Source organism: Suricata suricatta, chromosome 10, assembly GCF_006229205.1.
Source record: "Suricata suricatta isolate VVHF042 chromosome 10, meerkat_22Aug2017_6uvM2_HiC, whole genome shotgun sequence".
In the NCBI taxonomy this organism is placed as follows: Eukaryota; Metazoa; Chordata; class Mammalia; order Carnivora; family Herpestidae; genus Suricata; species Suricata suricatta.
The window spans coordinates 19,633,149-19,657,182 of record NC_043709.1 but is presented as its reverse complement, the minus strand read 5'-3'; the positions used below and the strand labels follow the sequence as shown (position 1 = coordinate 19,657,182).

At 37.3% G+C, this 24,034-nt stretch overlaps 1 protein-coding gene across 2 annotated transcripts in view; it reads left to right on the top strand.

Moving 5' to 3' along the window:
* Positions 1 to 24,034, top strand: part of ANO4 (anoctamin 4) — a 229,315-nt gene that overhangs the window by 116,081 nt on the left and 89,200 nt on the right. For both annotated transcript variants that reach the window (XM_029955757.1, XM_029955756.1), the window contains 5 exons: positions 1,730 to 1,836; positions 13,364 to 13,419; positions 15,726 to 15,847; positions 19,606 to 19,740; positions 21,511 to 21,607. In XM_029955757.1, the coding sequence (XP_029811617.1) occupies positions 1,730 to 1,836; positions 13,364 to 13,419; positions 15,726 to 15,847; positions 19,606 to 19,740; positions 21,511 to 21,607 (517 nt within the window). The remainder of the gene's footprint in view (positions 1 to 1,729; positions 1,837 to 13,363; positions 13,420 to 15,725; positions 15,848 to 19,605; positions 19,741 to 21,510; positions 21,608 to 24,034) is intronic.

Sequence of the window (24,034 nt, the reverse complement as noted above, 5' to 3'; positions counted from 1 at the left end):
TTACAGAATCCTGGGGAGGTAAAAGTGAGAGGAAAAATATGTCTCTAGAGAATCATGTGATTTACACTTTATCTTCACACTCTCTGGCCTTTCTTCCCCTTACATGTTGTCCCAAATTCATGTTCTCAACTGTTTCCAAACTAAACCCCATGCCTGGACTCTTACCCAGGACAGTTTTATTCTTCCTTCCACCATTTGTACAACTCTTGGAAATCCATCTCCTTGAAGAAAAACATTGAATAGCAATTTCCCCAACATAAACCCCAAAGGCCCTCACTTACTGCTATTCAGAAACCTGTACCTGTGTTTGTACCAGCCACTCAGTAGATCCTGGGGCTACAAAAATTAGTATGATTGAGCTTTTGTCCTGAATGAGTTCACAGTCTTGTGTGGGATACAGACATGGAAAGAGAGGTGGATTCTGCCTATCTCTGCCATACAATCATGTTTATTTTTTTTATGGCTTGTCTTTCCCTAGACTGTGAGCCTCTCAAAGACAAAGTTTTTATCTGTTTTGTTTACTACTGTGTAATCAGCACCCTAGACAGTGCCCTCAGTAAACATTTACTGAATGAATGAGTGAATGAATGAATAAATGAATGAATGAAAACAGATAAATGACAACATAGAATAAATGGTAAACTGATGTGCTTACAAGATAAGGAGCACAGAGGAAGGAGTACTGGACTCTTGCCCAGGAGCAGTGGAGTTGCAAGGATGAGAAGGCCCATTGGGGGAAGTGACTTTTGAGCTTGGTTCTGAAGGTAATGGCTGCCAACCTTGATATGCCTTCATGGTGTCTAACTCAAAGGAGGTATCCAATAAAAGTTTGCTGAGTTAATAAACTTTACAATTTATGAAGCAATTATACTTGCAGTATCCCTAATATTTTACCACTTAACACATTCCTGGGAAGAGAAGACATAGCTGCTTCATGGTGGATTATGTGGTAGGTGATCACCTGGAAAACCTCTCAGTAGGGTAGGAACATCTACTGGGAAACCCAGGGTCTTGGGGTGTGTGTGTGTGTGTGTGTGTGTGTGTGTGTGTGTGTGTGTGTGTGTGTGAGAGAGAGAGAGAGAGAGAGAGAGAGAGAGAGAGGGATAGTGTGCACCCTGTAAGAAACTTTAGAGGCTGGATCAGCCACTGGCTGAGAAAAAAAGCAATTTGAAGTATATGCTTTAGGTGAGGAATCCCATCCAACAAGGAACATGGGAATGGAACAGACAGAGGCCATTGGCCAGACCAGAGCTTATTACCTACTTCCTATATCCACCACCCAAACCAGTTTGAGATTTAAAATTTCTGAAAAATGAGGTAATTGAGATAACATGGAAGGAGGTGGAGTGAAAGGCAAAAGGGGATAAAAACAAAATAAATTTTTGGTTGAATTTATCTAATCACCTTACTGAGGGGAAAAAAAGACAATAACCAAACAAATAAGATATAAGGCCTAGACTTGCTACTAGTTTAAGGATTCTTAGTTGTGTTTGGCTTCAGCTCCTTCCTGACATAATTATATTAATGCTCAGGAGAGTAAGAACCAAAACTACTGAGATTTGTAAGCCTCCTGCCCCTGGTGTGATCTCTGGGCCTCTCATGCTGTTCCAGACCTACCCTCCGTGACTAATTAAAGACACCTCCATATGAGTAACACCAAATTATGTCAAAGATTAGATCCATCACCTCCAATTAACCTTCAGCTTGTGTTTTCAATATGTGTGTGCAGCTTCATCATACACAACAAAGACACTTTCTTCAACAATGCCACGAGAAGTAGAATCGTACATCACATTTTACAAAGAATAAAGTATGAAGAAGGAAAAAACAAAATTGGTAAGTAGCATCTTAGTGTAACAAGCTACATTTGATTACAGACTTTTTTTCCTTCGGTTTTATAATGTTTATATCAATTCTATAACTTCTCAAGATTTATAAAACCTCTACTCCTTTGGTGGATAACTCACAAATGCAAAATCTTAATAGCACCCTTATATCTTTTAAAAATAGCATGTTATCTCATGTATTTAAGACCATGGACAAATTCTCTTAGCTCAGTAAATATTTATGGTGTTCCCATTATGTGCCAGGCAATGGGCTAGATGTTGGGGAGATGAGCATGTTTCTCCCCCGGAGCATATGTTCAAGAAATTAAAAGCCAGTGATAAACAAATAAGTAAATAAAGTGAGTAACATAAAGAAATTGAAATGGATGATGTTACAGAGATAGACTTGCAAGGGGTGGGGGTGGAGACTAAGCTGAGATGGAGTAGTCAAGGGAAGCTTCACTGGGAAGCCAGGGTTTGAACTGATACCTGATGCCAAGAAGGGGCCAACACGGGAAGATGGCAAGGGAGTTGTTCTTGGCAGGAGCAGAGATGAACTGTCATACATGAGGAAATTCTCCAAATAATCACCTCACCCATTAAACATCTTCCATTGTTCATATATATGTATTTTATCTTTTATTTTTATTTAACTTTATTTTTAAGTTCCAATATAATTAATATATAGCATTATGTTAGCTTCAGGTGTACAATATAATGATTCAACAGTTCTGTGCACAGTGCTCACCATAATAAGTACACTTAATTCCCTTCACCTCTTTCACACCCCCTCCCACCTCCCACCTGGTAATCACGAGGGTTTTTTTGTAGTTAAGAGTCTGTCTTTTGGTTTATCTTCTTTTTTCTTTGTTTTGTTTCTTATATTCTCCATATAAGTGAAATTATGTGATATTTGTCTTTCTCTGACTGACTTCACTTAGCATTATACCCTCTAGATCCATCCATGTTGTTGCAAATGGCATGATTTCATTCTGTTTTAATGACTGAGTAATATTCCATTGTGTGTGTGTGTGTGTGTGTGTGTGTGTGTGTCTGTGTGTGTCTGTGTGTATAAATATATAAACACACACCATATCTTTATCCATTCATCTATAAATGGACATTCATAATTCATATTTGTGGCATTTTTATGAAAACCTTTCCATATTATTTTATCACATTCTCTATATTATTAAACAGATTGTCATATATCAGGAGGATTTGAGTGGCTTTGTCCTTATTTCTGTCCAAACAAGGTTTTTATCGATAGTTTGAACAGTGACCTATATCACTCAGGATCTAGTCAGGGAACAAAATTCACACATAATTTTTACAGGAAAAGTTTAATATAAAACTATGGCAGAGGATTGGAGTAATCAGGGATTGGCTAGTCAGGGGTAAAGGATAGAGAAATAGCAGATATTAAGGGCATCTGCCACTTTTGGAAAGGCTCTCTCCAGCAAAGCTGAGATCCAGACACTACTGGAAATGGTGCAGCTGTGGTTCACTAGGTGACAGAGCAGTTTTCTGGAGTTGCTTGGAGAAATTGCCTAGAGGGGTTCCAGGGAAGCCATTCATTGGGAGGTGTTGCACCAACAGCACTGCTCTCTGAAACTGTTTTAAGGAAATACCCGCCTTTGGGGTGGTACCATGTGCTACTGGCCACCACGTACTGCAGGAAGTTGGTGCCATAGAAGCCATATGTTGCAGAAGCCTGCTGGGGGGGGGGGGCGGGGAGCATACTGGTACCAGGAAGACAGACTCCTCCTTCTTCCAGGGTCCTTCCAGTGCCTTCTACTGAGAAAGCCTAACATTGCACAGTCTGGTAAAGAACAAATATTTACAACGTCCAGCTCCATTATTGCAAAGTAGGCAATGAAAATATATTTGGAACTAAGGGACAAATAAATTGGTAAGTGGTATATGGCTTCTACAGCCTGCCCATCAAGCTTTCAGATGGAGTGGACTCTGGAGGAATGCATTAAATATGTTTGTCATTGGAATCAAGAGCGTAAGAGATCTCAGTGATCTGGAAGTCTCAGCCAAATCCAAAAGATGACATTTAATAGTTTGTAAATGTAAAGTCCTACACTCGAATTCAGCAAAACAACTACCCTGGTACAGTGTGGGAGAAATGTTGCTCAACAACATCATGAGAGGAACAGACTTGAGAGGCTTAGTTGAATGCAAGCTCAGTGTGAGTCATTAGTATGGTGAAGCTGCCAAAAACTACTTTGATTCTAAACTGCATAAATTAAAATATAATACAGAGAAAATGATAGCTATCTAGTCCAAATCTGAATACACCTGTAATAATAAGTTCAGTGAGAGTCTGTGTAGGTGAATATCATAAAATTGAACCTGATTTATTAACTTCAGTGGGGTTGTGGATTATTACATCTCATATTCTCTGCAACAGTCAGCCATCCTTGAGACATGTCCTCTCCTTAAAATCCTCCATGACCATTCCAGCTTGAAGGTATTCTTCCTTCTTCTTGTGAATTCCTATGGCAATTACTTTTGAAGTGTTTATTTAATAAGTAATCATGTACAATTCTTCTTTCATTATCTTGAATTCTTTATTTTCCATGATATTATGAAAATTCTACCACCTAAAGAGAACCACTGTTAAAATTTTGGTCTACTAAATAACAAATAAAAAAAGGATAAGAACCATATGATCTTCTCAACAGATGCAAAAAGGCATTTGACAAAGTACAGCATTGATTCTTGATAAAACTCTCAACAAAGTAGGGATAGATGAAATATACCTCAACCTCAAAAAACCTGCAGCTAATCTCATCATCAGTGGGGAGAAACAGAGCCTTTCCCCTATGGTCAGGAAGAAGACAAGGATGTCCACTTTCACCAGTACTATTTAACATAGTACTGGAAGTCTTAGCCTCAGCAATGAGACAACAAAAAGAAATAAAAGACATCTAAATCAGCAAGGAAGATGTCAAACTTTCACTATTTGCAGTTGCAATGATACTCTATGTAAAAAGCCCAAAAGACTCCACCAAAAATTGCTAGAACTAATACATGAAGTCAGCAAAGTCACAGGATATAAAAATCAATGTACAGAAATCTTTGCATCTCTATACATCAATAATGAGGCAGCAGAAAAAGAAAGCAAGGACTTAATCCCATTTCATCTGCACTAAAAATAATAAGATACCTAGGTATAAACCTAAACAAAGAGGTAAAAGATCTGTACTCTAAAACTATAGAACAGTTATGAAAGAAATTGAAGACGACACAAAGAAATGGAAATACTTTCCTTGCACATGGTTGAGAAGAACAAAGATAGTTAAAATGTCCACTGCCCAAAGCAGTCTACACATTTAATGCAATCCCCATCAAAATAGCACAAACATTTTTCACAGTGCTAGGAAAAAAATTATAAAATTTGTATGGAACCACAGAAGACCCCGAATAAAGCAATCCTACAAAAGAAAAACAAAACTGGAGGCATCGTGATTCCAGATTTCAAGCTATTTTATAAAGCTGTAGTCATCAAGACAGTATGGTACTGACACAAAAACAGAACATAGATCAATGGAACAGAATAGAAAACCCAGAAATGGACCCACAATTATATGGCTAACTCATCTTTGACTAAACAGAAAAGAATTTCCAATGGAAAAAAGATTGTCTCTTCAACAAATGGTTGTTGGGAAAACTTGGGCAGCAACATGCATAAGAGTGAAATCAACCACTTTCTCTCCACCATATACAAAAATAAATTCAAAATTGATGAAAGACCTAAATGTGAGACAGGAAACCATAAAAATCCTAGGGGAGAATGCAAGCAACAACCTCATTGACCTCAGCTATAGCAACTTCTTATATATATGTTTCCAAAAGAAAAAGGAAACAAAAGCAAAATGAACTATTGGGGCTACATCAAAATAAAAAGCTTCTGCACAGCAAAGGAAAAAGTCAACAAAACTAAAAGGCAGCCTGTGGAATGGGAGAAGATATTTGACATATCAGATAAAAGGTTAGTATCCAAAATCTATAAAGAATTTCTCAATCTCAACATCCAAAAAATAATCCAGTCAAGAAATGGGCAGAAGATAGGAATAGACTCGTTTGCAAAGAACACATGCATATGGCCAGCAGACACATGAAAAGATGCTCAACATCACTCATCATCAGGGAAATACAAATCAAAACCACAATGAGATAGCACCTCACAGGTCTCAGAATGGCTACAATTAACAACATAAATATTACATTAATTACTTTTAAAAATATTTATCCCCTATTTACTCATGTAATTTTAACAAACAGGATAGATTACATTTCCCTTTTTCATACCTTTTTTGGTTAACATTGTATCATAAAAATTCTGGGAAAGGAGTAAGTAGAAGTGAAATGATTATGATAGTAGCTATTCTGAATTATTTCATAAAATACAAATTTTTAAAAACAGTGCCTTTGCTAATATTGGTGCTATAACTTGCAACACATTTCACAATTTATTATAGCCCACTGGTGTATTAAGAATCTTTAGCTAAAAACCGCTAGTCTGGACAATAAACTCCTTGATTGTATATATATTGCCTTATTCATGTTTGTATCATCATTGCCTAGCACACTGTCTGGCATATAGTAACAGTGCTTCTTGAACTGAATTGAAAATCTTTTAAACACAATTAATGTCTAACCATCAGCATTCTTAGACAGTCAAAAATTGTGTGCAGTGAGGCTATTCAGCGATAACTTAACTTTTGCATCTCAAAATGTGAGCTATTTTTACAAGTAGTCAAGATGAAGACAAAAGGACAGAGACAGTAATATGTAAATATTCTGAAGGAATGCGGGAAGTGTTGTAGTTTTACTAGTAAGAAATGACTTTTGTAAATGTTTCCCTCATTTGATGAAAGGAGAATTCTATTGAAGATCCCCAGTGCTTTTTATTTTTTAAGTTTTTATTTAAATTCCAGTTAACATAGTGTAATATTAGTTTCAGGTGTACAACATAATGATTCAACACTTCAACCCAACTCCCAGTGCTCATCACAAGTGCATTTTTTAATTAGTCTCCATCACCTACTTTACCCATCCCATCCCCCACCTCCCCTCTAGTAAACATCAGTTTGTTCTCTATAGTTAAGAGTCTGTTTCTTGGTTTGCCCCTCTCTCTATTTTTTTTCCTTTGCTCATTTGTTAAATTCCATACATGAGTGAAATCACTTGATATTTGTCTTTGACTGACTGAATTATTTTGCTTAGCATATACTCTCTAACTCCATGCATGTCATTGCAAATGGCAAGATTTCATTTTTTTATGCCTGAGTAAAATTCCATCGTGTGTGTGTTTGTGTGTGTGTGTGTGTGTGTGTGTGTGTGTGTGTGTTTTATTCATTTACTAGTTCAGTGCTTTGAAAATTGGTAATGATGACCTGGAGAAGTATCTAATTTGAAATAATCAATCACAGAGTAAATTATTAATACAGGGTCAGGCATTATGCTGAAAAACATGAAGTAAAACTACAAATGCTTGTTCGACCCAGTGTATCCCTGTCATCTTTGGTTTTGTAAATAAATAACATATTAGAAGAAATTTTAATTTATGGATAGAATAATGTTTATCTAATGTTATTTTCTACCTGAAACTCTTTCTGAAAGTGATATCTCCCATGAGCCAACAGTGATTAGAAATAACTCAAAAATACTGTTTTGTAAACATGACTCATAAGGATATTTTGCTGGAGTGTGAACTACCACTATATGTTTTCCTGAGTCACTCTGAATTTATTACAACTGTGAAAATCAAACCTGTTGAAATCCATTTTTAAAACAGAGCAATTAATTGATCAATTGATCAAGATTTTTAACTATAAATATATAAAATTTTGAAATTGACTTTTATTTTCAAAATTTGTGATCAAAGGGGAAGTTACTGAGGTAGTATACTTCAAGTATAAACTACTCTTTCATTTTGGAAAACTTTGATAAATTATGATAAGCTTAGAGAAGTCATCAACAGAGTCTCTTACTAGGTCCCTATCAATTCTATTTTTCTACTATCTAGGATGTTTAAAAGTTGATTGCTGAGATCTGTGGAATTCTCAATAAAGATTCCAGGAAATCAGAGCTTTCCACATAATCACTTCTTCATTCATTGGAAAGGTATTTATTGAGGGCCGTCTGCCTACTAGACAAAATACAAAAGCCCTACAGATACTTGTATTTCATATATTTTTCTTAGACATTTAGTGTTAATGTCAAGCATCTTAAAATACAATACTGTGTTACTGTGATTAAAAGTACTTAAACATTGATCCTCCATCAGTAAAAAGTGAATCAGTGCATGTTCCTCTCCCACTAAGACTAAGCCTATGAACTCTAATTAGGATCTAAAGCATAGGGAGCATTCCCCTATTAGTCACTTGAGACACATTCTTCTAGTCATCTTCTTTGAGATACATTTTAGCAAGTAGCATAATTCTTGATCTGAAAGAAACTTCAAAGGTCAACACACTCAACTTCCACTCCTGGCCAAGACAGGGTGACAGGCACAAGATTTACTCCCCCACCTGAAACAATCAAAGGGAAAAAGGCAGAGGGGAAGTGTGACACTACCATTTTCAAGACACTAAATGTTGGGCAGCCGAGAATAGGGATCCCTGAGAAACAGAAAACAAATAAGGTGAGCCCCATAATTGTCTCAGCTTGCTACTTTGACATAGTTTCTAGACAGCAGGCTAGGGAAGGAGAACCCAGGCAGAACCTGATAGACTGCCTGAGTCAAGAAGATGTTGTTGAGAGTCCAAGACCAAGACAGTTAGAGTTCACAGAAGAGAGTACCATAAAGTAGAAAGTTCCACCAATAGAGAACTCTGAAGATCAGCAGAGGGCCCCCCTCAAATATTCAGTTGACAACTGGTTAGTGGATACATATTAGAAAACTATCCAAAGTTAGTGAAAGAACCCCACAGGATTTCCACTGTTACTGGAACATCTCATAATTCACAGAACATTGAATGTCAGTGCTCTAAAGATCCCTATTCAGAGTTGAGAAAATAATACACTGAATAAAAAAAGCAAGACCTAATTCTTTGCTGCCTGTAAGAAACACACTTTAAATATAAAGACACAATAGGTTAAAAGTTAAAGGTTCAGAAAAGTTATACCATTTTAACCAAAAGAAAGTTGAAGAGGCTATACCAATATCAGACAAAATAGATTTCAGAGCAAAGAATATTACCAGAGATAAAAGTGAATTTAGTTAGCTCATCAGGAGGACATAACAATCCTAAAAAACAGCTTCAAACTACATGAAGTAAAAACAGATGTAACTGAAAAGAGAAATAGATAACTTCACAATTATAGTTAGATATTTCCAATACTTCTTTCTCAGTAAATTAATAGAATAAGTAGACAGAAAATCAGTAGGAGTTAGAAGACCTGGACAACATTATCAATAAGCTTAATTGATCTTTTAGATCAGTCCACTACCAATAACAGCATAATATGTATTTTTTTTCAAGTGCACATAGAACATTACCAAGATGGGCCATATTTGAGGGCATAAAACAAGACTTTATAGATTTAAAGGGATTAAGTTGTATAGAGTATGGTTTTTAACCACAGAGGAATTAAATTATATGTTAATAAGAAGATAATTTCTGGAAACTTTACAAATATTTAAAACTAATGTACTTTTAAATAACTCATCAGTGAAAGAAGAAATCAAAAGAAAAGTCAGTATGTTGTATTCAATGAAAAAAACACAGTATATCAAAAAGTATGCAATACTTAGGTAGAAATTTATATATGCCAATATATATGAAAAGAAATGTCCAAATTAATGATCTCTCCTTCTACCTTAAGAAACAAAAAGAAAAGGAAATTAAAGTAGGTAGATAAAAGGAAATAATAAAAGAGAAGAAATCAATGAAATAGAAAACAAAAAATGAGAAAAATCGTTGAAACCAAAAGCTGTTTATTTGGAGAAAAAATAATAAAAACAAAAAGCAAAAATTTATAAACTTCATGGTGGACACACCAAGGGTGACTTCCCAGTGAGTCATGCCCTGTGTAATTCCTCCCCTTACGTGCAGGCAGAAATTGTGGCTTATATTTAACCTGTGGAATATTGCAAAGGTGATTGTGTCACTCCTGTGATTATGTTACATTACAAAGCTTAAGAGATCTATCAGACGTGAAAAAGCTCTTAATCAGTTTGACTTTGACTTAATCAAAAGGAAGATCATTCTGGGTGGGCCTGACCTAAACAGGTTTAGGCCTGCCCCCAGCTCAGAAACTTGGAGTGACACAGATTCTCTCCCTCTGTTGCTGGTTTTGAACAAGCAAGTAGCTATGAATATTGTAGCCATAAGGAAATCAATTCTGTCAATAATGTAAGGCAGCTTGGAAGTGGATCCTTTCCTATTTGAACTTCCAGGTAAGAAAGAATGCAGTCTAGTCAAAACCTTCACTTTGGCTTATGAGACCCAAAACAGAGAACTGAAGAAAAGCATGTTCAGACTTCTTACTAAAAGAACCTGTGAGATAATAAATGGCTATTATTTTTAGCTACTATATTTCTTATAATTTGTTACACAGTGATAGAACACTAATGCACACTTCTAGCCAGACTTCTCAGGAGGTAAAGAGAGAAAACACAGATTCCTAAATTTCTGGGAATAGGAGAGGTGATATGATCAAAAATGTCCTGATTATTTTTAATAATCTTTTATTATGAATAGTCTTTTGTCAATAAATTTGACAACTTAAATGAAATGGACAAATTTCTTACCAGATGAATTTAATCAAAACCCTTTCAAGGAGAAATAACCTGTGTTTTTTATTTTAGCCATTCTGACAGGTGTGAAGTGATATCTCATTGTAGTTTTGATTTGCACTTGCCTGATGATCAGTGATGTTGAGCATCTTTTTGTTTGTTGGCCATCTGGATGTCTTTTGAAAAATGTCTATTCATGCCTTCTGCACATTTTTACTTTGAGTTATTTATTTTTTGGATGTTGAGTTGTGTAAGTTCTTTATGTTTCAGAATGTGTATGTCAGATATGTCATTTGCATTTATCTTCTCCCATTCCATAGGTTGCCTTGTAATTTTGTCGATTGTTTCCTTCACTGTGCAGAAACTTATTTTGATGTAGTCCCAATAGTTTATTTTTGCTTGCGTTTCCCTTGCCTCCGGGGACATATCTAGAAAGAAGTTGCTATGGCCAATGTCAAAGAAGTTTTGAGTTTCCTGTCTCACTTTTAGGTCTTTCATCTATTTGAATTTATTTTTGTGTTTGGTGTAAGGAAGTGATCCAGTTTCATTCTTTTGTATGTTGCTGTCTAATTTTTCCAACACTATTTCTTAAAGAGACTATCTTTTACCCACTGGATATTCTTCCCTATTTCATTTAAGATTAATTGACCATAGTTGTGGGTTTATTTCTGGGTGTCTTATTCTGTCCCATTGATCTATGTGTCTGTTTTTGTGCCAGCACCATACTGTCTTGATCACTACAGCTTTACAATATAATTTGAAGCCCAGAATTGGGATGTCACAAACTTTGCTTTTCTTTTTAAGATTGGTTAGGTTCTTCTGTGGTTTCATACAAATTTTTGTTCTAGTTCTGTGAATAATTCTGTTTGTTTTTTGATAGGGATTTCATTAAATATGTATATTGCACAGGTGGGAACCCCTTCCACTGTTGATGAGAAGGCTAACTGGTTCGCCATTATGGGAAACAGTATGGAGTTTCCTCCCCAAAAGTTAAAAATATAACTACCTTACAGTCCAGCAATTGCACTACTAGGTATTTACCAAAAAAATACAAAAGTTCTAACTCAAAGCAATACATGCATCCCAATGTTTATAGCAGCATTATCTACAATAACCAGCCCAAGTGTCCATAAACTGATGAATGGATAAGGAAGAGGATAAGTAATGGAATATTACTCGGCCATAAAAAGAATGAAGTGTCACCATTTGCAATGGCATGCATGGAGCTAAAGAGTACTATGCTAAGAAAAATAATTTAGGGAAAGGCAAATACCATTTGATTTCACTCATATGTGGAATTTAAGAAACAAAACAGATGAGCCAAAGGACAAAAAGTGAGAGTAGCAAATCAAGAAACAGACTTTTAACTATAGAGAATAAACTGATGGTTACCAGAAGGGAGGTGGGTGGGGGGATGGGTTAAATAAATGGGATTAAGGAGTGTACTTGTGATGAGCATCAGGTGATGTATGGAAATATTGAATCACTGTATTGCACACTGAAACTAATATAACACTGTATGTTAATTGGAACTTAAATAAAAACCTAAAAAGTAAGCTGATGTATATAAGCACAAAAAAGGAAGAAATAACCTAATTAGTCCCATATATATTAAAGAAATTGAATTTGTACTTTAGAATCTTCTCAGAAAAATGCCCCTGCAGACCCAGATTTTATTTGTAAATTCTATGAGCCACTCAAGAAAGAAATAACACCAACTTAAAAAAACTTTCACAAAATTGAAACAAATAGTTATATACCTATATGATAGAATACTCAACAATGAAAATAATGAGCTACAACACGAATCTCAAATTATCCTGAGTAAAAGAATTCAGACAAAAAAGTGTAAATGCTGTATGATTCCATTTATATAAAATTCTAGAAAATGCAAACTGATAATGACAGAAGCAGATCAGGGTTGCCTTGGAGATGGCCTAGGGAGGAATGCAGTTCCAAAGTGGCATGATAGAACTATGGGGTCCTGGGTATGTTTGCTATCTTGACTGTACCAATGGTTTCAGATGTGCATGCAGAAGTTAAATCCTCTCAAATGGTGTGTTTTACATCTGCATGATCTGTCAGTTATGCCTCAGTATGGCTGTTTTTAAAAATAACGGAGGAGGGAGAGAGAGTTGGGGAGAGAGAGGGATGCAAAACTTGAGAGACTATTGAATGCTGAGAATGAACTGAGGGTTGAGGGGGAAGGGGGAGGGGGGAAGACAGGTGGTGGTGATGGTGGAGGGCACTTAAGGGGAAGAGCACTGGGTGTTGTATGGAAAACAATTTGACAATAAAATATTATGGAGGAAAAAAAAATAATCTACATATCCAACACCCTTCCCCCAATTTATGTGTGAGAAAATTGAAACCTGGGAACAAGAGAACTTTTTCAAAGTCATACCTCTAGTCCAATGCAGAAGGGTTAGATTTATCCACAGTGAAGCTTCTGGATGAATATATAAAAAGAGCTTCTGGAAGAAAATCATTTTTTTATATAAGATAAAAGCCTCCTCTTGTCTCCATACAATCTCTCTGTGACACGCACTGTGCCAGATAGCTTCATTATTTTGTTTGTTTGAACATCTTATTTCCCAGTCCTTGATTACAATTTTCTAGGAGATACCAACACTTTCCAAACTGAGTCCCCAACTGGTTTCGAATCATTTTTGAAAACCTAGACTGCTTGCTCCAAAAAGTACCCCCCTTACCAGAGTCATGAACATTGTGGGGATTCAGACTCAGTATTAGCTCAAACTGCACTTTTTTGTCATTTTAGGTCTGAATCGTTTGCTGACCAACGGCTCCTATGAAGCTGCATTTCCTTTGCATGAGGTATTGTCCTGCCTTTCCTCCTCCTCTGTCCATTTTGCGTGATTAAATCAGCTTCTAGGAATAGTCATTAATTGAGTTTGCTGATATGACATTTGCTCAGCGTGAATTTAATTTGTTCAGTGGATAATGAGGGGGGCCTACTTACATTGCGACGTCTCTCCCTCAGCACAGATTTATTTCTATATATCTTTATGTGATTGCCAGAAAAGTTGAATCAAGAGTCACTCAGCATGAGTTCAGAGGAATCACTGAGGGACTCCATGTCATAAAATTAGAGAAGCATTGAAAATTTTCATGAGGCACCAGACCTATGGGGAAAATGTTGCAGAAATATATAGTCTCTGCAACAAAGAAATTTATAGCTATTCCTTTGAGAGTAGGAGGGAGCCATCTTGAAAAGTCTCTGGTAAGCAAAGGATGATGAATGGAAATGAATAGTACTATACATATTATTGCTTACTTAAGTTCTATAAATTTTTATATTCTCCTTATTTGCTTCATGATTTTTGTCCTCTAGAAGGATTTTTGTAAATGTAAGTGTGATTACCCATTCAGTTTCGAGTTGTTTAACCCAGAATTCTCTTTTACACGTAGGTTTTCAGGGACATAATCCTCATGACTGGTGAGAGATTGTTCTCATCTTCATGGTATTGAGCCCCTACTTTGTACCAGTCACTGTGTGACACAGCACAGAGATGACTATCATAGCCCACATTCCCTGTAGGACCTCACAAACTAGCCAGGCTGGAACTCCTGGGAGTGATTTCCAGAAGCCTTCTACTAAAAATGATGTTAAGAGTTTGCCAATAAACTTTGGATAACAGTTTCAACAGTTCATAAATGGCAAGTCTTTCCAAAGCATACCTTTTATTATTTGGCTTAGAGTACTGCCTTATTGTTTTAAATACCACAGGCACGCAAAGGTGATATAGAATTTTACAAATCTTATTCATTAAGAAAGCTAGAAGCTTTGGTCTGTGACCCTGGTTACAGACTGCCATGGGACATCTTTGGAATGATTCTTTTAGTATGACAAAAGCAAACATTTTGACCCAGAGGTTTTCTAGAGCCACACACAGGTGATTCTGAAGTCTAAAGACAGATTTCCAAAAAAAAAAAAAAAAAAATCATGTGGCCTCCTGTAGTTATTAGTTGGCCTTGCCCCAAAAAGGTTTCAGTGACAACTGCATCCTCCCACAGCCAAGCCCTTGCCCGTAGTGAGCAATGGTAGGTGACAGAAGTATCTGTGTAGGTGAGTAAGTGGCAGGTATGAAGAGGTCTAAGCAGATGCAGCTTTGAAACTCCATGAGGTAACTCAAGGTGTCCTTGTGGTTTTCATATCTCACTAAAGTCCTGTATTCTCTGAGAAGAGAACTTCCAAGTCAGTAATAGCAACAACAATAAAATAATTGCTCTTTTGACCCTTTACTCTCAGTTTAGCTACATTATATTATTTAACCTCATAATAACCTTCAAAGGCAGGAAAGCAGGAAGAGCAGATATTGTTGCCTAAACTTCATGTTAAAAATTTCAATAGCGGTTTAGAGAAAGGTTAGCCCACCTCTAGTCACTATGTGAGTTTGTTGACCTGAGACTAGAACCTGAGTTTCTTGTCTCTCAGCCTGGTTCACCTTCCACAAGAAAGAACTTCTCAGGTTAACGTTAATAATTAGTCCACTTCCAGAAAGTACTTTTTTTTGTTTGTGAAACTAGCATTGCCATTAACTGAACACAGAAAAACCCGCACCTGTCTGGCCCTTCATCTCATCCTTTGTTCCTTGAGTTGGTTGAATTATACTTGAATTGTTGTAATTTTTGAGGTTATATCCAGCATTTATATTCTAGAGTTTTTGCATGGATAAGGCAAGGGTACAGCAATGGCTATTTACCAATTATCCTGTCTTGAGACAAGTGGAAAAGAGAACTAAGTCTTAGGCATGTCCTCTGGGCAAGACACTTCATTCATTCAAACCATGAAAGAAATCTAATGAAGCAGGTATTTTACTTCCATTATGACTTAGGAATCCAGGGCTCAGAGGATTTAAGGTCTTCTAGCTAAGAAGTAGCAGAACTGAGTTTTAACTCCGTTCAAACCTGCCTGAGTCTAACAAGCATGTACTTTTTACTACACAGCACCATGGACAAGATTATGTCCACAATAAGTGCTTTGCTTTGAATAATATGGAACAATTTCTTCCCTCTATTACCCCTATCACTACTCTTGCCATAATAGACTAGTATTACTGTCAGCTTTTCCTTATGACTTTTTGGGTATTACTTCACTGGCAGCGGTGTTTTTATCCCAGGGAAGTTACAGAAGTAAAAACTCCATTAGAACCCACGGAGCGGAAAACCACCGGCATCTGCTCTATGAGTGCTGGGCCTCCTGGGGCGTGTGGTATAAATACCAACCTTTGGATCTTGTAAGGTGAGTTTTTAACCAGCTGCAAATATAAAGCTTGCACAGAATGATTAGGGAAAACTGGCAGCTGGGACAAGAAAAAAGTCTGAATGACACAGCTCTTGCTCAAATCTGTCTTTATTTCAAGAAGGCAACTTGGTCAGAGGACATTGGTAATTCTTGGTAGACTAGACCTCACTCTGATGAGGATGGTGCTTTCTTCAAAAAAGGCCTTAAGAAGGGGCGTGTGAGATCAGCCAGGCCTCCCACAGGACTTTAGAAGGAGCAGGTCATCCATGTGATGGTTACTGACAAATTATCAATAATGACTGCAGAAAGATGGCATACTTACATATTTTAGTGACAAATAGAGTATTAGTTATTATGTAAGTAGGAAATATGGATTCTGTCTAATAAATTTCAGGTTTATTTTAATTTTCAACCAATAAATTTTAAAGATTAATTCTGCAAGTCAGATCAGTACGTCAGCTTTTAATGTGATAACATTGGAAACGTATGCTTTTTTTAACTATTTATGTCCAACTTTCAGCATTCATGGCAGCATTATAGTCTGACATCTCACTATTTATTTAGAGACTGGTTATTTAAAAAAAGTTTTTTTACTGTTTTTATTTATTTTAGAGAGAGAAGATAGCATGAACAGGGGAGGGTCAGAGAGAGAGGGAAACACAGAATCTGAAGACAGGCTCCAGGCTCTGAACTAGCTGTCAGCACAGAGCTCGATTTGGGGCTCGAACCCACGAACCATGAGATCATGACCTGAACTGAAATTGGATGCTTAACCGACTGAGCCACACATGTGCCCCTAGAGACTGGTTATTGGATACCAACAATCCACACTTTGTGGACTCCTTATAAGAGAAAGTCATGTCTCATTTCCTAGACTAGCTTGATTTGTTTTACTCTGACTAGTACCCTTAAAAAATGAGCCCAGAGGAAAATGAAATAATAAGACGACTCACTTTATATTTTGTTTCCCTGGGCAGTCAGTCATTCTTCCTGTCAGAGTCCTTGTTACTATGTATTTACTCCTATTGACCCAAGGGGCACTGACGAATTGTGTACTATTCTTTACTATTGTTACTATTAGTAACAAACGATCCAGATGATCTGGATATGTGGAAAATATTTTCTGAGATGAGATAATTTTCTTTTGACCAGTCTCAATACATGCTAAAACAGAGGGGCGGGGGGGGATACAAATAACTGCTCTTCCCAGCCTCATTCCCAATATTACAGGAATACACTGATTAAAAATTACAGAAAAGTACTGCAGGCAAAATATTTTGATGTTGTTTTGATTAAGACTTTGCAGTTTATCAACTGCCCGTTGTGTTTCTAGTATGATGCTAAAGACAATTGGAAGCCACTGTATCTAATAAATTCAGTTTCCTTCAGAAAAACAGGTTCTGCATCCTTGAAACAACTAGAAAACCGTACAAGACTATGCACAGTTAGGTAAAATGTTGATGATAAGTTTTACAACAATTTGGAAAAATGGGAAAATAAATATGGGTAGGTGCTTCTGTGAAAAGCTCTGTAGAGCTGAGCCTGGAAGAGACTGGGGTTTGTATTGGCCGGAAGGAAGGGAGATGAAAAGCACAAGCAAGATTTGAGTAGAATGAAGTTGTGGAGTATCTAGGGAATCTCCTCTCTTAAATAGCTCTTGTCCTGTAAATTTTTCTTCTTCCATGTCTCTTGAACCTGGCCACCATACTGCCACACTGCCTCCTTCACCTTAGAACCTGGACAATGACTGTTGTCTCGTCCTTGGTCTCCCTTTTCCCATTCTGGTCCCTTCCAATCCATTCTCTAACCTGGAGACAGAGTGATATTTTTGAAATGTGAATCTGATTATGTCCCTTGCATGTTAAAACTCTCTCATGACTTTCTCTTTCTCCCAAGGCAAGGATCAATACATTTAGCCTGGTTTGTAAGACCCTCTGAGGCCCAGGCCAGCCTATCTCTTGTTTTCAGTGTTCCAGGCACACTGCCCTTATTTTATATGGTTCCTTCTGCTACTGGTTCTTTGTACTTATGGTTCCTCTGTTGGGAACACTCTATCCTGTCCCCAGTTCTTCCTAACTCACCTCCTCAGAGAAGTCTTCCCTAATTGGGGTGGTCACATGGTCTTCATTTATATACTCGTGGAATTGTGTTCCTCTCCTTTTGTAGCCCTTTTTTCAGTGTTCTAATTATAAACTTAATTCTTAATTGATTGATGTATGTCTACTCTATCAGCCTATGAGCTGTACGAGAGCAAGGACCAGGCTTCTTCTGTTCATCATTTTATCTTCAGCTCATAGCACAATATTTGCCTCCTGGAAGCTAGTTTCTATTCGTTGAACGAATAAAAGAATATTTATCTGTGTATTTGAAAGTATGTTAGAGAAGTCGTCAGGGAGTGAAAAAGAAGTTCTGTTGGAATATAGTGGAAGATAGGATAAATGGGATAATATTTATCCCATCTTTTAGGAGCTTTTAGGAACCATTGGACATTCTAAGAGGAAAGCAGAAGCTAGTATTTGGAAACAGGTGGTCAACAACATTTGTTTTGAATGAGAATTAAAAAATAATTAGAATATTATTACATAAACTAAAAAATAATGATCTTCTGGGGTACCTGGATGGCTCAGTCCATTAAGTGTCTGACTCTTGATATCAGTTCAGGTCATGATCTGACAGTTTGTAACTTCAAGCCTTGCATGGGACTGTATGCTGACAGCAAAGAGCCTGCTTGGGATTTTGTCTCCTTCTCTCTCTATGCCTCCCCCATTTGCTATCTCCAAAAATAAACTTTAAAAAAATGAACTTCTAACTAAAGATATGTAGCACTTGAGAGGCATAGAAAACACAATTTGGGTTGTATGTTATTAATGGTATTTGAAAATAAATGAAAAAAAACAAGGCATTCCATGGACACTTCCAAACTTCACAGACTTCAGGGCACTAAGCAGACTGGTTAGTCTCAGAAAAACATTTTTAGAGGTGAATGTTGAAACTTGTCAAAAATCATCACTTAAGAGGAAAAGTTGTTCTCAGTGTCCATTCATGTTGAATCTCAGTAATTAGAGTTCTTTTCTTTCTAATATCATGCAGTTCTAGCATTGTAAACATCTTATAAGGCTACAAAATATTGAGAGGGGTGTTTAAAGTTTTTCACAATAACCTTGTTTTCTGTTAAAAATATATGTCATTATATGGGGTGCCTGGGTGGCTCAGTCAGTTGAGCGTCCGGCTTTGGCTCAGGTCATGATCTTGCAGTTCAAACCCTGCGTCGGGCTCTGTGCTGACAGCTAGCTCAGAGCCTGGAGCCTGCTTCGCATTCTGTGTCTCCCTCTCTCTCTGACCCTCCCCTGCTCACGCTGTGTCTCTCAAAAATAAATAAAACATTAAGAAAAAATTCAAAAATTTATGTCATTATAATACATGCTACAAACAAGCACACACTTGGATTGGCAAAGATGAGATGATGTGTTTGTTGTCAGCAACATTTCATTCTCCTGGTTATGTAGTAAGAAGTGTCATATCTTCCTGAATGGGCCTGGGTTTACTCTGTTCTCAGAACAGGCTTATGTATAATTATGTTCTTTTATAGGAAGAGTTTATTCTCTTTCTGATATATAATAGTAGGAGAAGAAATTGAGGCCCAGAGCCTTAATTCAGTCAAGTATTCTGTTCTCTTAGATGCATGTTTATCAGCAAGGACACTACAAAGTAAAATTACTGAGCAAAGTGTTAAAATGCTGTTGTGTCTTAAACAGGCGGTACTTTGGAGAGAAGATTGGGCTGTATTTTGCCTGGTTGGGCTGGTACACTGGCATGCTCTTCCCAGCTGCCTTCATTGGATTGTTTGTCTTTTTGTATGGAGTCATTACTCTGGATCACTGCCAAGTCAGGTATGGGGAGCTCTGGGTGAATGTACCTTTGCTTCTATTTAGAGATGGGTGGTGTACTTTGGGGATGTTTGCATATCATGGGGCTGCTTTTCCTTCTAACTTCCTTCTCAGTCACTCCTGGAAGAATTCAAAAAGCTCTGTTCATAGCAGCACTTTCAACAATAACCAAATTATGGAAATGGCCTAAATGTCCGTCAACTGATGAATGGATTAAGAAGATATGGTTTATATACACCACAGAATACTACATGGCAATGAGAAAGAATAAAATCTGGCCATTTGTAGCAACTTGGATGGAACTTGAGGGTATTGCGCTGAGTGAAATAAGTCAGGCAGAGAAAGACAGATACCATATGTGTTCACTCATATGTGGAACAGGAGAAACTTAACAGAGGACCATAGGGGAGAGGGAGGGAGGCAAACCATAAGAGACTCTTAAATACTGAGAACAAACTGAGGGTTGATGGGGGTGGGGGAGAGGGGCATGGAGGAGGGCACTTGTTGGGATGAGCACTGGGTGTTATATGGAAACCAACTTGACAATAAACTATACTTTTTTTTAAAAAGGCTCAGTTCACTAGATCTTCCGTCCGTTGCCCATGCTGCTGTATCTTCATGTGCCAGGGTAGCAGTGTTTACATTTGTGGACATATAAGCCACTCTGTGTCCACAGAAAAAAATCACTTTCATTCACTGGCTAAAAGTTGCTCTCCTTCTGACTTTTTACCTTTTATTTTTATGCTAATATTGCAAAGTGGCAGGTTCACAATCTTTTTTTTATGAATTCTCTGTTTTTACAAGGACCCCTTGAAGCTAAATCAGAAAGACATCTTACCAACTTGTTGGGGCCTTGAGAATGATTCAGTGTTGAGGATTATTAGCTCTCTCATCAGAATATAGTTTAAGGTTATTTATAGAGAGTTTATTGCCAGGCTGGATGGTGATCTTAAATAATAAATGTGCCTTTTAGAAGTGATTACAAAAGTAAAAGGGATTGATTGATTCTCTTGCCTATAAAAATATTTTACATTTTAGGGGCGCCTGGGTGCTCAGTCGGTTAAGTGTCTGGCTTCAGCTCAGGTCATGATCTCACAGTTCGTGGGTTCGAGCCCCCTGTGGGGCTCTGTGCGGACTGCTAGCTCAGAGCCTGGAGCCTGTTTCGGATTCTTTGTCTCCCTCTCTCTCTGACCCTCCCCTGCTCACGTTCTCTCTCGCTCGCACTCTCTCTCTCTCTCTGTCTCTCTCTCTCTCTTTCTCAAATAAAACATTTAAAAAATTTAAAAATTTTTTCTTTTTGGTAAAATTGTTAATGGGTATGTAGTTTTCCTCCAGAACTAATACATCATATTTTTATTTATTCCTCCATTATTAGTTTTCACTTACAATGAGCATAGAGTTTGAGGTGGGCACTTTAATGTACCTTATTGTTCCTAAAATTCAATGCAAAATTTCTTCAAATCTGTGCAATATTGTGAATGACTTTTGTGTAATTTAGGGTATAACAGCTAATGTTTTGCTTCATGTATTTTCATAGTGTAACTTATTAATATGTAAATCCAAGAAACAGCCTCATAAATAAGTAGGTTTATCAAATTACTAAAATGTGCAGGCACTTGTTTACATTAATAACAGATAAGGCTAGGACACTAATAGGAACAAAAATCTGATCTACTGGGTCTTATTTAGTGGTTGAATATTCTGGTGAAATTGGATAGAAAAAACATGCTCTTATGTCATTAAAAAGTAGTCCTTTTCTGTTCTCTTTTCCAGTAAAGAAGTCTGCCAAGCCACAGATATCATCATGTGTCCTGTGTGCGACAAATACTGTCCATTCATGAGGCTGTCAGACAGCTGCGTTTATGCCAAGGTAATTTCAAATCTGCAGCATTTTAGGTGGATTGAATCTTTCATACATTTTCCTGAGGAACAGAGGGTAACTGTATTCTCTTTGTCATATCTGATTCTGAACATAACTTGATTCTCAAGTTTATGTTGAGGAGAGAGTTACCTCTGTCACTTGGTATTCTAATTCAGGTATGTTTTCTATGGTGTGTGTATTTTAAAATGTATTAGCTCTGATTATTATCACAAGAAGCTGCAGTGTGCATACTGCAAAGAGTACAACTGTTAGAGTCTGATTCAAATCTTGACTCTGCTCTTTACCACTTGTCAGTCCAGCGACAAGTTATTTAACCTCTTTGAGCCACAGTTTTCTTATGTATAAAATGGAGAACATGATGATTGTTTCACACAATGGTTATAAGAAATAGGATAAAATGTATAAGATATTCGTAAATGAGAGCCACTGTCATTTTCTTCTTTCATCATTATTATTGTCAAAAAAATTTTAGATTCAAGACTAGCTCAGCTACTTACACTCTTGACCTTGCACATGGACAGTCTGTTTGAGGTTGAGCTTTTTCGTCTCTTAACTGCACACAGTGATAGCTGCCTTCTCTACTCCATGGTATATCTTGAAGACCAAAGAAAATAGACCTATATGGAAAAGTTCTTTGAAAAGAACAAATACATAACATCATTATGTCTATTATATATAATTGCAGGTTTCTTTCCCATGTTATGCTTTTATTAAAACTTTAGACACATATATCCAATTCCTTATTTTTTATTTACAGTCAGTCTCACTAATGCAAAGCAGCAGTTGGAATATGGGCTGCTGAAGACTTATCTGACGCCACTGCTTGTCAATTTGCCCAGATTTCAGATACAAAAAGGATTGATAGACTCTATTGAATGTCTGCAATCCCTGTAGCTTGGATCTATCTAATTATACGGTTGGCATGGCAGAGTTTTGTTCATTGTATTTGAGAACATTTGGTAGATGGCCCAGGAGCCCACCTATCCATGATACCGACAACACACAGGTGGCCAGTCCATGTGGGTGGAGCCCAAACCATAGCAGGCAGGCAGCTGTCATTTTAGGAAGATTTGGCTTAGTGCTGCAAGGGACCAAAAAAGCACAAAACGCTCTCCCTGTCTTTGGAGAACATACATAGACCCGAGCAAGTGAGACAAGCTTGGGAAATACTGGTTTGGTGAGAATCAAAAGAATTTTGTTAGCAGTATAGTTTTGTTTAAAGATTATGACTTAAGCTTGAATGACCAGGTGTAAAACTTCTGCTTTTTGGGAATCTCAGAAAACCAATTTTTTTGTTGTTATTGTTGCTTGGGATTATTTGTTTTCTATGTGGAAAGATAGGACTCGAGTGAAGTTCTCTCTTTAGGAGAGCCATGATAATTCCTTTAAAGGATCATCATGGATAGTTTAGAGTACTCCGATTTTATAGGTGCTAGCTGAGCAGTTATCCTACTGACATAAGACCTCGGATAGTAATAGTATAATAATAGCTAGGCTATAGATATCAGAGTAGCTAGGCAACCTATCTTTTTATTTCTAATTCTTATAGCAACTTCAAAGCAGATGTTATTACTCTGATTTTACTCAGGTAAAAAGTACTTATCCACGGTCACACAGCAGTGAGTAGCTGGGCCTTGGTTTATCTGACTGGAAAGCTTGTCATTGTGCCACACTGAGGCTACCAGATGTTTAGATTCTAGATTTTAGAATTTGTCTTGCCTTTAAAAACTTAATAAAATGAAAGCTTAAAAAGCCACAAAAGGAAAGAATTGAGGTTATATAGAGTTTCCTTTAGAAACATTTATTAGAAATGCCAAACTGATTTCATGGAACTGAGGATACATTGGAATATTGGATCAAATCCGAGCCCAGATCCAATCTAATCAATGGCTGTTCTGCTGGTCAGGAATGCTTACTCTCAACCTTTACATTTGCAAGGTCAGCAGAAAGGACTTATTGGCGTGTTTCACTGAAAAAGATACCGGAAGCTCACAATGTCTGGGAACAAGGGCCTCACAGCCCAGAACTGGGCCTCGAGGCCCCCAGATGTCGCTCCTTGGCCACCTGTCTACATGCTCATTCTGCAGACAGGTTCTCATCACATGCTTGGGAAGGTGGCTGCTGACTGCCACAGCACAAGTCTTATATCTTTCTTTCTTTGTCTCCTCAGGCATATTTTTGTAAAAATTATTGGTCTGCCATTATAGAATGTCTTTTCAGAACCTGTATGTTGCCTGGCTTGGAATTCTTTGGAGGCAGATGTCTTCCCCAAATACTTCATGGTTTTGGCCCATGCATGTTTGTCTGTGGGACAAACCACTTTGAGTAACAGTCACAGGCCAAGTCAGGACTCAGCTGTCAGTCCTGGTGATTTTACAGGAGAGGACGATGTGTCCTAGGCACCACTATGTGCTA